At 44.9% G+C, this 13,452-nt stretch overlaps 1 protein-coding gene across 1 annotated transcript in view; it reads right to left on the bottom strand.

The window, feature by feature from the left end:
* Positions 1-698: 698 nt before the first annotated feature.
* The window catches only part of TEKT3 (tektin 3), a gene marked incomplete at its 3' end in the record, with an annotated part of 31,806 nt that continues 19,052 nt past the window's right edge, over positions 699-13,452 (bottom strand). Inside the window, exons 4-7 of the mRNA XM_080713670.1 lie at positions 12,316-12,459; positions 11,065-11,287; positions 7,682-7,836; positions 699-915 (exon numbers count right to left, since the gene is read on the bottom strand). Coding sequence (XP_080569796.1) covers positions 699-915; positions 7,682-7,836; positions 11,065-11,287; positions 12,316-12,459 — 739 coding nt within the window. The remainder of the gene's footprint in view (positions 916-7,681; positions 7,837-11,064; positions 11,288-12,315; positions 12,460-13,452) is intronic.

The raw sequence follows: 13,452 nt of genomic DNA, 5'->3' as shown, positions 1-13,452 counted from the left end.
ACCCATTGCCTGGGGCCTCTGACAGGAACGCTAAGTGGCCATGGCAAAGTGTGCCTGGCAGAAAGTAAAAGAGAGAAAGAGGAAGAGACTGGAGTCCCATATCCTGTTGAGGACCTCCTACTAGAAAGGCCCCACCACCTCCCAGTAGCACCGCCCTGGGCACCCTTATCCCTTTGATGGTCTTCCTTCCTTCATTTCTTTCCTTTCTTCTTTCTTTCTCTCTTTCTTTCTTTCTTTCTTTCTTTCTTTCTTTCTTTCTTTCTTTCTTTCTTCTTTCTTTCCAGTACTGGGGATGAAACCCAGGGGCATTCTACTCCAACCTACACCCCCAGCCCTATATTTTTTTCTTTATTTTGAAACAGGGCCTCACTGAGTTGCAGAGGGCCTCACTAAGTAGCTGAGGCTGACCATGAACCTGAGATCCTTCCTGTCTCAGCCTCCCAAGTATTGTGATTACAAGGGTGCACCACCATGCTCAGCTTGATGGCTTATATTTCTTTATACATTGCTCATAACCCAGAAGCCTGGTAGAGACACAAACCAAAGGGTTTTCAAGACAAGAGGTGGGGAGGCTTCTAGCAATACAATCCTTTAATACATGAATATATATATATGTATATGAGCACTCAGTTAAAAGCTAACACGATGCCTCCAGTTCTCCTCTTGCTTTGAGTATGGAAACCACCCTCGGCTGCCGCCTAGCAGTAGCCCACCAGCCGCAGGGTGTTGGGGAAGCTTCTGCGCATGCCCATGCACTTTTCCTGGTCGATGTACAGGGAGTTGGCCTTGACGGCCAGATCGTGTTCCAGGGTGGCTTTGGTGTGAACCAGAGCCTGCAAGGTGTCCTCCGCATCCCGCAGGCGCTGCTGCAAGGTCTGGATGGTGTCGTCGACCTCGTAGACCTCGTTAACCAGGCTGCAGGAGAGAACAAGCCCATGTGGTCAGAGCAGCTAGTTCTTGGCCTGTGTGTGACTTGGTTTTTTTGTTGTTTTTTTTTTTGTAGTGCTGGGGATGGAACCCAGGGGCATTCTACCTCTGAGCTACAGCCCTAAACCTATTTTTTATTTTTTATTTTGAAACAAGTCTCACCGAGTTGCAAAGGGCTAAGTAGCTGAGGATGTCCACGGACCGCCATCATCCTGCCTCAGCCTCCCAAATGCTGGGATTACAAGTGTGCGCGAACACGCCCGGCTTTCCCGGTAACTTTTGAAGTGTTAGTTTAGATCTTACAAATGTAACAGGAATAACTCCCAAGAACTGGGATTATGGGCTCATGCCACAACATCTTGCTTTTTCTTTTGCCTCTTTAGAGGACATATGTTGAAGAGGCCCAACTGCTCAGCATGTCACTGGGGCAAACATCTCCACATCTGGCTAGACAAAGCCACCATTCCGTCAGGCCCGAGGCAGGCCAGGCATGGTGGCACACACTTATAATCCCAGAATTTGGGAAGCAAGGCAGAGACTGGAGGATCGTGGTTCGCGGACAGGCTCAGCTACTTAGTGAGGCCCTTTGCAACTCAGTGAGACCCGGTTTCAAATTAAAGAATAAAAAATAGGGCTGAGGGTATAGTTTGGTGGTAGAATGCCCCTGGATTCCATCCCCAGTACTGAAAAAAAAAAAAGAAGAAAGAAAGAGAGGAAGGAAGGAGGGAAAGAAAGAAAGAAAGAAAGAAAGAAAGAAAGAAAGAAAGAAAGAAAGAAAGACCGACCCCAGGGCCACTTTGCCATGCCCAGCTTCTGAGCTCAGCCTTCCAGATATACTTGCTGGCCAGTGCTGGGCAAGGATTCCAAGGCTAGCAGAGGTCGGGTATGAAGCAGATCGGACCCCAGCATCCCAGGTCACCTGCATGTTGTTTTGCTGACAATATTGATGTCATCTTCACAGATGCCGGAACCCCAAACCTCTGCCCATGGCCGACCTCAATCCTCTCTGTTTGTCTCCACCTCCGTCAATCGTAAAATCCTGTCCTTCCTCTTCTCTGCAGACCTGAGGTGTTTGTACCTGGCCTTCCTTAAGCACGTGTGTGTGTGTGTGTGTGTGTGTGTGTGTGTGTGTGTGTTTACTTATTTATCTATGTCTCTCTGTCTCTCTTTTTTATTCGCCATTCATTTATTTTTTAGAACTAGAGATCAAACCCAGTGGCACTCTATCTCCGAGATTTTTTTTATTTATTTTTATTTATGTATTTATTTATTTATTTTGGTGACAGGCCTGCGTCACCATGCCCAGCTCAGTCAGGATCTCTCTTTACCCACTCTCTATCCCACAATATATGTATGACAAGAATGTAGGACACCATAACCGGGCGTGGTGGCACACGCTTGTAATCCCAGCATTTGGGAGGCTGAGACTGGAGGATCGCGGTTCACGGACAACCTCAGCTACTTAGTGAGACCCTGTTTCAAAATAAAGAATAAAAATAGGGCAGGGGGTATAGCTTGGAGGTAGAATGCCCCTGGGTTCCATCCCCGGACCCGCCAAAAAAAAAAAAAAAATAGGACTGGGGCTTGTAGCTCGGAAGTAGAATGCTCCTGGGTTCCATCCCCAGTACCACAAGAAACAAACATACAAAAAAAGTGACCATATTTCACTGGTGCCCATATTTCATGAACATGAAAATCTGAGAACTTATCTGAAACTTATCTGAGACACTGATCTGAATTTACCTGAGAATTTATCTGAAAGCATTTTTTTTTTAGATGTTGTTTAGAGCAAGTTGTATGAAAAAGAGAGAGCCATTTTTATATAAAGATCCCAGGATATAAAATATCGCCAGCAAAGAAACAGATCTTTAGGGAGGCTGCTGCAAATGTCTGGGCAGGGGATTTATGACTGTGGGTTGTTTATCAAACCGCAGGGTCTGCCTCTCATCTCCTCTCCCTCTTTGGCTTCAAAAGGAACCCTGGACCCAGATGTAGGAAAGCGAGCGGGTTGATATATGAGTGTTTACTCTTTGCAGCCAAATGCTAGTCTAGTGGAAAATTCACATGAGGGATCTTTGGGCATATATATATATATATATATATATATATATATATGTGTGTGTGTGTGTGTGTGTGTGTGTGTGTGTGTGTGTGTGTGAATGTTAGCTGGGCGTGGTGGCCCATTCCTGTAATCTCAGTACTCAGGAGGCTGAGACAGGAGGGTTGCAAGTTCCAAACCAGCCTCAATAGCTTAGTGAGAACTGGTTTCAAAATAAAAAGGGCTGGGGGTATAGCTCAGAGGCAGAACACACCTGGGTTCATTCTCTAGTACCAAAAAATAAAGTTGAGTAAAGTAAGGTTAGGTATCAATGCTGAAAACTGGAATTTAAATGCATAGAACATAGACCATTAGTGGTTTCGAGTCCCAACAGCTGTGTAAGCACAGGGAGGGGCTGCCACACACACAACCCCGACTTCAACCACATTTTCTCATCTTTTTCAAGACTACATTTCATTCTCAGTTTTCTTGGTTTTGGCAGATCGCAGAGAACTATTCTGCTGAAACTACTCAATTTGGGGGAAAAAAAAAAACTTAGCTGGGCTTGATGGTGGTGAGGAGTAGCGAAAGTTTGTGATTCCACTACTTGGGAAGCTGAGACAGGAGGATCTCAGGGTTCAGGGCCAGCCTCAGCTAGTTAGACCCTGTTTCCAAATAATAAAATAGGGCTGGGGGTGTAGCTCAGGGTAGAATGCCCCTGGGTTCAATCCCCAGTACAAAACAAACAAACAAACAAACAAATGTCTTTTTTAAATTGCCAACCTGAAAATTATTTTGCATTCAAGTACAAATAAAGCTACTCTCTCTATATTTTCTTTTAATATCAAAATATTTTCTATATTTTCTTCTAATATCAAAATTATTTAACTAAAGCAAAGCCTGGTTTGGCTTGCTGCCAAAGATACCAAGAAGGTTTAGGATCGCTTTTGAAAGAGCCCATTTAGGATATTTTAAGTGAAAATAAAGGTCTTGAGATGAAAACAGCAATTTTTCTCCGTCCCCACGCCCCTGAGTTTAGGATCTTTGCTTTTTTTTGTTTTTGTTTTTGTTTTTTTTGATCCAGACAGCTAATGGGTTGTTTTCAGACTACTCAATGTAAGAAGGAAAATAATCCTTGCCCCCCAATAATGATTTTAAATATTTGAGGCAAGGCTTATCTAGCCCAGAAATTTTGAAAGAAAGGAGTTGGTTTTGTGCTAACGTTGGTAAAGAGAGCAGAAGAAATTGCCAGACTAGGGGGCTTACAAGATGTAAAAGAGAAACCAAATTCTGTTTAGCTGAGAGGTGCTGGGAGGGTGGTAACAAAAATCATTCAGACTCGCAGAGGACACTGTAAAAGCATCATTGTTTGAGAATTCCAATGTCCTATTAAAAAAAAAAATGACCACTACTCAAAACCCCTTTATGGGCTGAGGATAAAACTCAGGGAATAGCACTTGCCTAGTATGTGTGAAGCCCTGAGTTCGATTCCCAAAACCACAAAAGAAAAAGAAAAACAAACAAAAAAAATCAACCTTCTGTCTAATGGCAATATAAAGATTTTATTTCCATCTCTTTTGATGACTGCAGTTTTTTTTTGAGAAGGAAACTTCAGCTCAGCTTCTCCTAAGAGTATTTGCATAAAATCACAATTCATGGTGTGTCCATGTGAGTGGGCCTCCTCTCAGGGAAGGTTATTTCTGAAGCAGGGAGACATTGCAGGCTGATTTCTCCCGACTTCTGCCCTTGGGAGTGGAAGACATCTTATCCCAAAGAGTGAGCTGTGTAGGAAGAGGGGTTCTCTGGAACCCATTTTGAGAAACAAGAGTCTTGGACAAACAGATGCTACCCTGGGGCCAGGTAGAAGACCAGACCTAGAAGACAGCTGTACTAGGAATAAATGCAGCGGATCTAGCAGGTGAAAGGTACAGGTACTCCTTGACTTACAGTGCAGTTATGTCCTACCCTATATGATAATGGTAAATCAAAAAATATCATAGGTCAAGAATGCACTTAATACCCCTAACGTGCTGGTCATCACAGCTTAGCCTCGTCTGCCTTACACGTGCTAATCAGCTTAGAGTTAGGCAGAATCGTCCCACATAAAGCCCATTTTATAATCAAGGGTTGAATATTTCATGTGATGTATTGATTGCTGAAATCTCAAAGGAGGATGTCTGAAGGGATTCCCTTTTATTCCATCAAAAAGTAAAAAAAAAAAAAAACCCTTCTGTCAAAGGATCGTAAATCAGGGATTGTCCTCATGTTCTCACACAAGATGCCTAGCCTCCAACACAGACGAGGTGCATGCTGTGGTGCACATAGGGGGTTTTACAGCAATGGTCTCCTTTTCTGCCCTCAGCTTCACGCTCTATGTGAAGAAGAGGTAGAGGATAGGCACCCACTCTGTCAACTCCTCTCACGTGGGCGTTAGGAAGGTCAAGTGAGATCAGGCACACAGCACAGGAGTGATGCTTTGCACACCATAGAAGATGGAAAGGCAGAAGCAACCATTGTGGTTGAATAGAGTTGTCCTTTGGGCATCTCGTGACCTCCCAACTCCCCATTACTAAGACGCTTTCATATGTAGTGAAGACAGGCAAGGATTCACACCATGCCTCTCTCTCAGCACCAGTGTGAACTGGGCCAAGCCACTTCTGCCTCGGTTTCCCATTTGCAGAATGAAGATAATGCATGAGAAGCTGTCAGGTATATAGGACAACTCCCAGCACGGAGTAAGATGGAAAAAATGGTAGTAGCTATTATTATCATTGATTTTATTATCACCATCCATCATTATCTTTATTATAGTCATCAACGCAACACCGTCATCATCATCATCGTCATCATGGTTGGCCTCACAAGGATCCCCCTTTCCTTCCCCTCTAAGGAATCACTGCCTCTTTTTTGGGTCAGAGTACTGAAAGGCCAGTCACAGGAGTCTGAGGTCACTACCTAAGCCCTTTGGTGCATGAAGAGCAGAAAGCTGTTCTCGGAAGTTCATCCTTGGCCTTGTTACTCTAGTTATGTTGAGTGTGTACGTCTCCTCTCACTTCCCCCATTGCTTTGTCTATGACTAGTCACGTCCTTAAGTTCTGTGCATATTCTGTCTGATAAGCTCCTAGCTATTTACTCTGCCCAGAAAGGCCTCCACCTTTGCTTGTGCTTTGAGAAGACTCTGTGGCACCAGGTATACTTTTACGTGGGTTACGTGCTGTGCATGCCTGATGTGTATTGCTGGCATGGCTAAAGGGTTTTTGGTATTTCTGTATGATACAAATATGATACAGGGCATCTGAACTTCAACCACCACTCGCTGGTTCCTCCAGTCTCTACCAATTTGACTCACCCTGCACGGACAGCTTCATGACCTAAGAACCGCAGTGATGGAGTCCAGAAAAAACAAAGGCAGATTGGCAGGTAGTGAGAAATAAAAGAGAAGCCAGAAGGTGGCAGGGGCAAAACTTGTGGCCAGTTCCTTTGGGGTCCATCCTAAAAGGGATCTTTAAAGCTAAAAGAAGAATAAAACCCGAGCAGTGCTTAGTAGATGGACTGTGGAGTCAGAGTCCTCCTGTCACAGTGTACAGAGGAGCCGAGCTTGACGAGGAGCAGCTGTTTTTATTTTGACCAAGAACAGAACATACCGAAAGAGGCCTAAATGAGATCTTTTCAGTTCTCAGAGGATCCCTAAAGATGGTCTTAATGGTGAGAGTGGATAATCACGGCCAAAAGAGGTTATGGAGAGCAAATGAGTACAGAGGTGTCAGTGGAGTTATGGTATCCAAACTTCTTTTTCTGACAAGTTCCCCACCCGCACCCAGAGAAATACACAGAAAGCTAACAGCCTCTGCTGCATGTAAGAGAGGTGTTCTAGATTCTCCAGAGACTGCAGAGATGTTTGGAGAAACCCAAGCCCCACCTTGAACTTTCTGCATGAGTTAAATGTTTACTAACACATTTATGGTGTAGTATCGTTGTCATTTCCTTTAAAATAATGATGATGATGGGCACATGTCCGTCATCCCAGTACCTGGGAGGCTGATCACAGAAGGATCACAGGTTTGAGGCCAGTCCAGCAACTTAGCAAGAACTGCAGCAATTTAGCGAGACCTTGGTTCTAAAGAAAAAAAAGGGGGGGGGGCTGGGGATGTAGGTGGAAGGTAGAAGGCTCCTGGTTCAGTCCTCAGGACCATAAGAAAAGTTATGAAATACACATAAGATTTCCCACCTTAACCAGCGGTAAGCATATAGCTCCGTGATTTTATTTTTTTATTTTTTATTTTTGGTGGTACTGGGAGTGGAACCCAGAGGTTTTCTACCTCCAGGCTATACTCCCAGACCTTTTTTTATATTTTATTTGGAAACAGGGTCTTACTAAGTTGCTGAAAGCCTCACTAAGTAGCTGAGGCTGGCTTCGAACCCGTGCGATCCTCCTGTCTCAGCCTCCCAAGCGTGGGGATTACAAGCGTGCGCCACCACGCCCGGCTTAGCTCTGTTTCTTTAAATAACATTCACAATGCCACGCATCCATCACCAGGTGACATCCATCTCCAGAGCTTCTCCATCCTTCCAAACGGAAACTCTCACCCATTCAATACAACTCTCCACGATTAACACTTGCACAGAGGCTCCTGCTGGATGTGCGTTGTCAAAAGTCACCTTTGTGACAAATCGCACCTGCCGGAGACTTCTGCTCCCCCCTCGCTCCCCTCTTACCGTAACTGAGCCATGTCCCGGCACAGCTCAATGTTGGGGCGCCTCGTCCGCTCATCCAGTCTGGTCTGCGCCACCTTCAGGAAAGCAGACTTGTCCCTGATGGCCTTCTTGATGGACTCTATGGTCATTTCTGTCTGGAAAATCTCCTGCAGGGTCTGTGACAAAGAGAAGCAATCGCCTGGAAATTGGTGCTGCTCCCTTAAACAACTGGCTTCTGGTCTCTTACCTATACACCTGCCTCAACAAAGTGAGAACTCTGCTCCTCTCCAATCCTGCCCCCAGAGAGTCTAGACCTTGCTTCAACCCTCTCTTAATTGCACCTCTCTTCCCAGGACTGGGTTCAGTGACCCCATGCTGGTGGTTTGAAATTGACCAGGGTGGGAGCATTGACACCACAGGAATTGGCAGCTGCTACAAATCAGGGCTTCCCCCTCCACCTCTCCCACATCACCTGCTATCAATAATTTAGCCACATGTATCTGTGGATGGTGGAAAAAGTGAGCCCATGAGTTCTGAGTGGTCCTAGCCCCTTCCCCACTTCAAGATCTGCCTTCCTTCTAACTTAAGAGAGTTGTTTACTTACTAGCAAGGAATGTGCCTGGAAGATCACTGGGCTTTAGCTTCTGCATGCCTCTCTTGCAAGGAAAGAGTGATGCAGGATTCCTGATTTTATCTTTTGTTTCTTACAGAGGGTCTCCCCGAAATGGTATAACCAAGATTCCTTTCTGATTCCTCCTTTTCTGCTCTGACCACCTTTTAGAACCTTAAACTCTGCGCTCCCATAGCTCCACATTCTCCCTGTTACTGTCTCTTCCCCGTGGCTCCTTCTCTAGCCTGGAGATATGCCCAAGTATCACCAGTTTTTTTTTTTAATTGAAACCTCCCATCCAACCCCAAGCAGGTCCTCTCCATCCCTCTACCTGTGTGTACTGCCCAATGGATTCATCCAGGGCCTGTGGCCCTGTCTCCACTTCCTGCCCTCCCAATCTCCCAGTGGCCTCGGTATTTAGTCTCCAACTCTCGTTGCTCTTGGGAAACTGCCTCTCAAAGCTGACACACAAGACTCTTGATAACTCCTTCTCCTTGAAACCCTGCCTTGTTTCCTCTGGCTAACCACTGTTCCAACTCCTGGCCTTTCTAACTACTCCACATTTACCCCTGATGGAAGATTTTGTCCTGGAGAACTTCTCAGCAATGTCATCTCTCCCCGACAGAGACCCCCACATGATCACAGATACCTAGCTCTTGTGTAACTCAACAACTCCTGAATCTATCACTTAGGCCTTTACATCTCTCCCAAGCTTTCTATAACCTGTTAAAAGTATTTTATTTTTGGTACTGGGGGTTGAACTCAGGGCCATTCTACCTCCAAGATATACCTTCAGCCCTTTTTATTTTTATTTGTGGAAACAGGGTCTTGCTAAGTTGCTGAAGGTCTCACTAAGTTGATGAGGCTGACCTCAAACCTGTGACCCTCCCATCTCGGCTTTTCAAGTACTGGGATCATATGTGTGTCACCATGCCCAAATGATAAAAAGCCATTGCACTATTGCCAACATCAAAACCTTCTTTAGATGTTGCTTATTCCATAAAGACATGCCTCTTTCTCACCAAAGGAAACAACCACTCCTGCTAAACAACCTTAGTATTTTATCTTGTAGTTCCAAGTGGTTATTTCTTTATTGTCCCCAGAGAACTGACCTTCTACTCTGTGCCTTCTTTGTCTCACTCCACAACATAAGAGAGCAGGGCAGTGTGACATCTACCTGTACGTGTCCCTAAGGTGCCTAGTGCAATACTCTGAATGTATGGAGGGGTTGAAACACGCACATCTTCCTAGAAATTCATATGCTGAAGTCTTAACCCTAGTATCTCAGTATGTGACCATATTTGGCGATAGAGTCTCTGCAGAGGTATTGAGTTAATATGACGGTGGTCCCTAATCCAACATAATTATTGCTCTAAGAAGTAAACATTTGGACACAGATAGACACAGAGATGATGATGTAGGGACACAGGAAAAGACTCCATTGTAGCAGCCAAGGAGAGAGGCTTCAGAAAGCAAAGGCACCAACCCTGTGACACCTTGAAATCAGCCTTATAACCTCCAGAACTCTGAAAAAAATCATTTCTTCTGTTTAAACCATCCATCCTGTGGTACTTTGTGTTACAGCAGCCCTAGCAAACTAATACAGTAGTGAATAACAATTTGGTCAAGAAAAGAACTCTAACACCCCAGACTTCTAAAATATCTTTAGAAAAGCATCTTTCTGCCCAAAGGATAGCATCAGACCTCATAGAATTTCCTATTAACGTCTTCAAAATCTGGCTCCAACCTACTCTTCTCAGTTTCCCTCCTTGGATATCCAGCCACACTACACTGGCCATTTTGTAGACCTGAACTCTGACTTGCTACTTCTAAGACTCTGTGCAAGATGTTGCCTTCACTTGGAATGTTTGTTTCTCCCTCCAAAATACGAAAAACGCTTTCTGTGTTTGTTATCTGACAGTCACAGTTCCTAACTTCTGGTGGTTATTCCTGGCTCATGAGCTTTTCATAGGTGTACATCTGTTCTCCACAAATATAAGCTTTGAGGGAGGAAAAAAAAAACCTAAAATTTATGCTTCTCTTTGTCCGTCACAATGTAACAACCTCTATGGTGCTCAAAGAATCTCTGTCATATAAAGAAGACAGCTTGAGAAATTGCATTCTGGGAAAACATGGTGCCCTCCATTGGGTAATACCACCCGAAAGTCCCAAGAAAGACACTCTATGCATTTCTTAAGAACTGAGAAACTCCGTACAACATAACCCACAGCAATAGTTCAGACACAAAGAAAGAACTACTTGCTTATCTTGAAACATACGGTTTGTGCATGAATTCTGCATTTTATTGTCATCATAAAACTTTTACTCTTAGAGCACTAAAAAGTTTACAATATCAGGGGCACTTTGAACTCCAAAACAGTTTCCTGTATGTAGGTCTGTATTTCAGAAAAGAAAAGGGGGAGGGTCTGAAATCATTAAACAGAAAACAGTCCTACCATATGTTATAATACCAAAATTCACTTTCTAGCTACCCACGGTGACTCATTAAACTTTTATGATAATATTTTTGTTTCCATGAAACACTAAGAACCTTTCCTTACATAGTACGTTCTTTGTTATTCCAAACTCCAGTGGATTCCAGTTTCATTTTGACACCTGGCTACCTGGCTAAAATCAATAGCATGCTTTGTAGTGTTCTTAATTTTTCTTGCTCTGTGCAGCCAGGAGGTCATGGAGCTTATAGTGCCCTACTTGAAGTGGTGAGAGATTTGTGGTCCCAGAACACCCTGCCTTGTGCAGGTCAGTGGAGGGGTACCGCCAGAGGTTGGCTTACCTTTGATAGGTGGGTCTGGATCTTGTTCTTAGCATCCGCGGTCTCAGCGATGCGATTGGTGAAAGCCAGGTTCACCCTGTTAAACTGATTCCACATCTCATTGGCAGTTACAACCAGAAGGTTCTCGATGTCGTCTCTGAGCTTGGCCGAGGCCGCCCGTTCACTCTGGGACCGGAGGATGTTGTCATCTGTAAACTTGGCCCAGGACTCGGGCACTGAAACCCTGAAAAAGAGAAGGATATCCAGGTTGTGGTGGCAAATATGACAGGCTAGATGGTCTGCAGGAAACCATGTATTCTATGAAAGAGAAACACCCCCCCCCCAGGCCACTGGTCCCGGTCTTTTGCATAAAATGTGAATATCGAACAGAAGGATTTTACTGCTAACCCATTTTTCCCAGAATTCAGTTGTATAATCTAATTTTTCTATCAGTTTGGGAAGTGGAAAAAGATAAATAAAGGGTATGGATGTGGAGGTTCATTACAAATTCGTCCTACCGGCTCCAAAGCATACAAAAAAAAAAATGCTCATCCTCAGGGGTAATCAAAGACGTACTGATCGAAACAATACAGAAAGAACCCTTTGTCAGAATCATGGAAAGTAAAGAGAATGGTAATTTGTAGGGCTGGTGAGCATCATTAGGACATTCTTATATCCTAGTGTGGCATGGTGGCATACACCTGGAATGCTGGTACTTAGGAGGCTGAGACAGGAGGATTGCAGGTTTGAAGTCAACCTCAGCCATTTAGCAAGACTCTCAGTAACTTAGTGAGAATCAGTTTTAAAATTAAAAACAGCCGGGTGTGGTGGCGCACGCTTGTAATCCCCGCGCTTGGGAGGCGGAGACAGGAGGATCGCGCAGGTTCAAAGCCATCCGCGTGCGTGCTGGCTTAGGAGACCCTGTTTCCAAATAAAAATGTAAAAATAGGTCTGGGAGTGTAGCCCGGAGGTAGAAGGGCTTCCAGGAACCCCAGTACCACCAAAAAAAAAAAAAAAAAAAAAATCTGTCCCTCAGATTTTGTATATTCTCACTTGTTCTTTCATTTTGATATACAAACACCCATGCTAGAAGTTGTCACCATGCCCTTGGACTTGCCAGCTTCTATAATGTGAAGGGGAAAAAAACCGACCTCTATTCTTTATACACTAACCAATCTCAGGCATTATGTTATAGCAACAGAAAACAGACTGCAACACCCCGTCATGAATGTATGACACGAGAACCACAGATGTGGCACGCTCCTGACTTACGTGGCATCCACTCTCTCCACTCCGCAGAAGAAGCTGACGCCCTCTGACGTGTTCCGCAGGTGGTGGCATTTGTCGTCGATCCGCAGAGCCGCCTGTTTGTCACTCAGGTCTTTCTCTAGCTCGTGCTGGGCAGCTCTGTCCGCTCTATAATACAGAGTGGACAAATGAAACCTCACATCCATGCAGCAGTGCCCTACGAGAAAGAGGGATTGTGGGGACCCTCTTATTTCCCCCCCCTCCATCTCTGCTCCTTCCCAGGACATGCAGCTGCCCAGTTGATGTGAGCATTCTTCGAGATGGTCATTGATGTGAGTTATGGGAACCCTCTTCTGCCCTGCCCACACCCATCCACAGAATGACAGGCAGAAGTAGAGAGAGGAGGTGTCGATAAACAGGAGCTGAGAATCTTCCTAACACACACCAATGGTGCCCAGTGGGTCACTGGTCTAAAGTACCCTGTTCATCTCTGTGTCTTCCTTTTCTCCTCCCTTTTCCTTTTCGACACTCTAACCCTGGACTCCTCTATCCTTTGAACATAATTTCCTAAGAAATTATGAGGCATTGATAACTAAGCTCCCTTCTACCTGTGGGTGGCCTCAGTTTGTGATCATGCTATGGCTTAGAAATTTGCCAGAAAATACCCATCAAGGCTCAAAATAAACCTCCAAAACAGAAGCAAAAGAGATAAGGAGTCGTTGGCCCATGCCCAGCTTTAAGTACCTGCAGCCCCACTACTGGAAGGGAAGAGACCCTGGCAAGCTCTAATTTGGTTTTATTTGCCCTGCCAGGCAGAGAAGGAACCCGTAGCTCACTACCAAGGACACAGGCCAGGGTAAGAGGTGGGCATGGGTGATAGGTGAGCTGCATCTTTGCTCATGGAATAACAACTCCTTCTTCAAATACACATGGAGCGCCCATCGTGTACCATGCACCATTCTGTGAGCCTGGGATACGTCGATGGACCAGATTATCTCTTCTCGAAGGAGCAGATGTGCTACTGGGAGAAGACAAGCAATCCACATAATGAATGGAAGTTGGTGTGGTTAGGATAATACGAAGACACACAGAAGGACCAAGTGGGCCAGGAGCACGAGGATGGTCAAGATTGGCCTCCCCATGGATGTGAAGTAAAGATTC

Source organism: Muscardinus avellanarius (genome assembly GCF_963383645.1).
Source record: "Muscardinus avellanarius genome assembly, chromosome: 16".
In the NCBI taxonomy this organism is placed as follows: domain Eukaryota; kingdom Metazoa; phylum Chordata; class Mammalia; order Rodentia; family Gliridae; genus Muscardinus; species Muscardinus avellanarius.
Note: the sequence above shows the minus strand (reverse complement) of the source record. Positions and strands in the feature narration are given on the sequence as shown.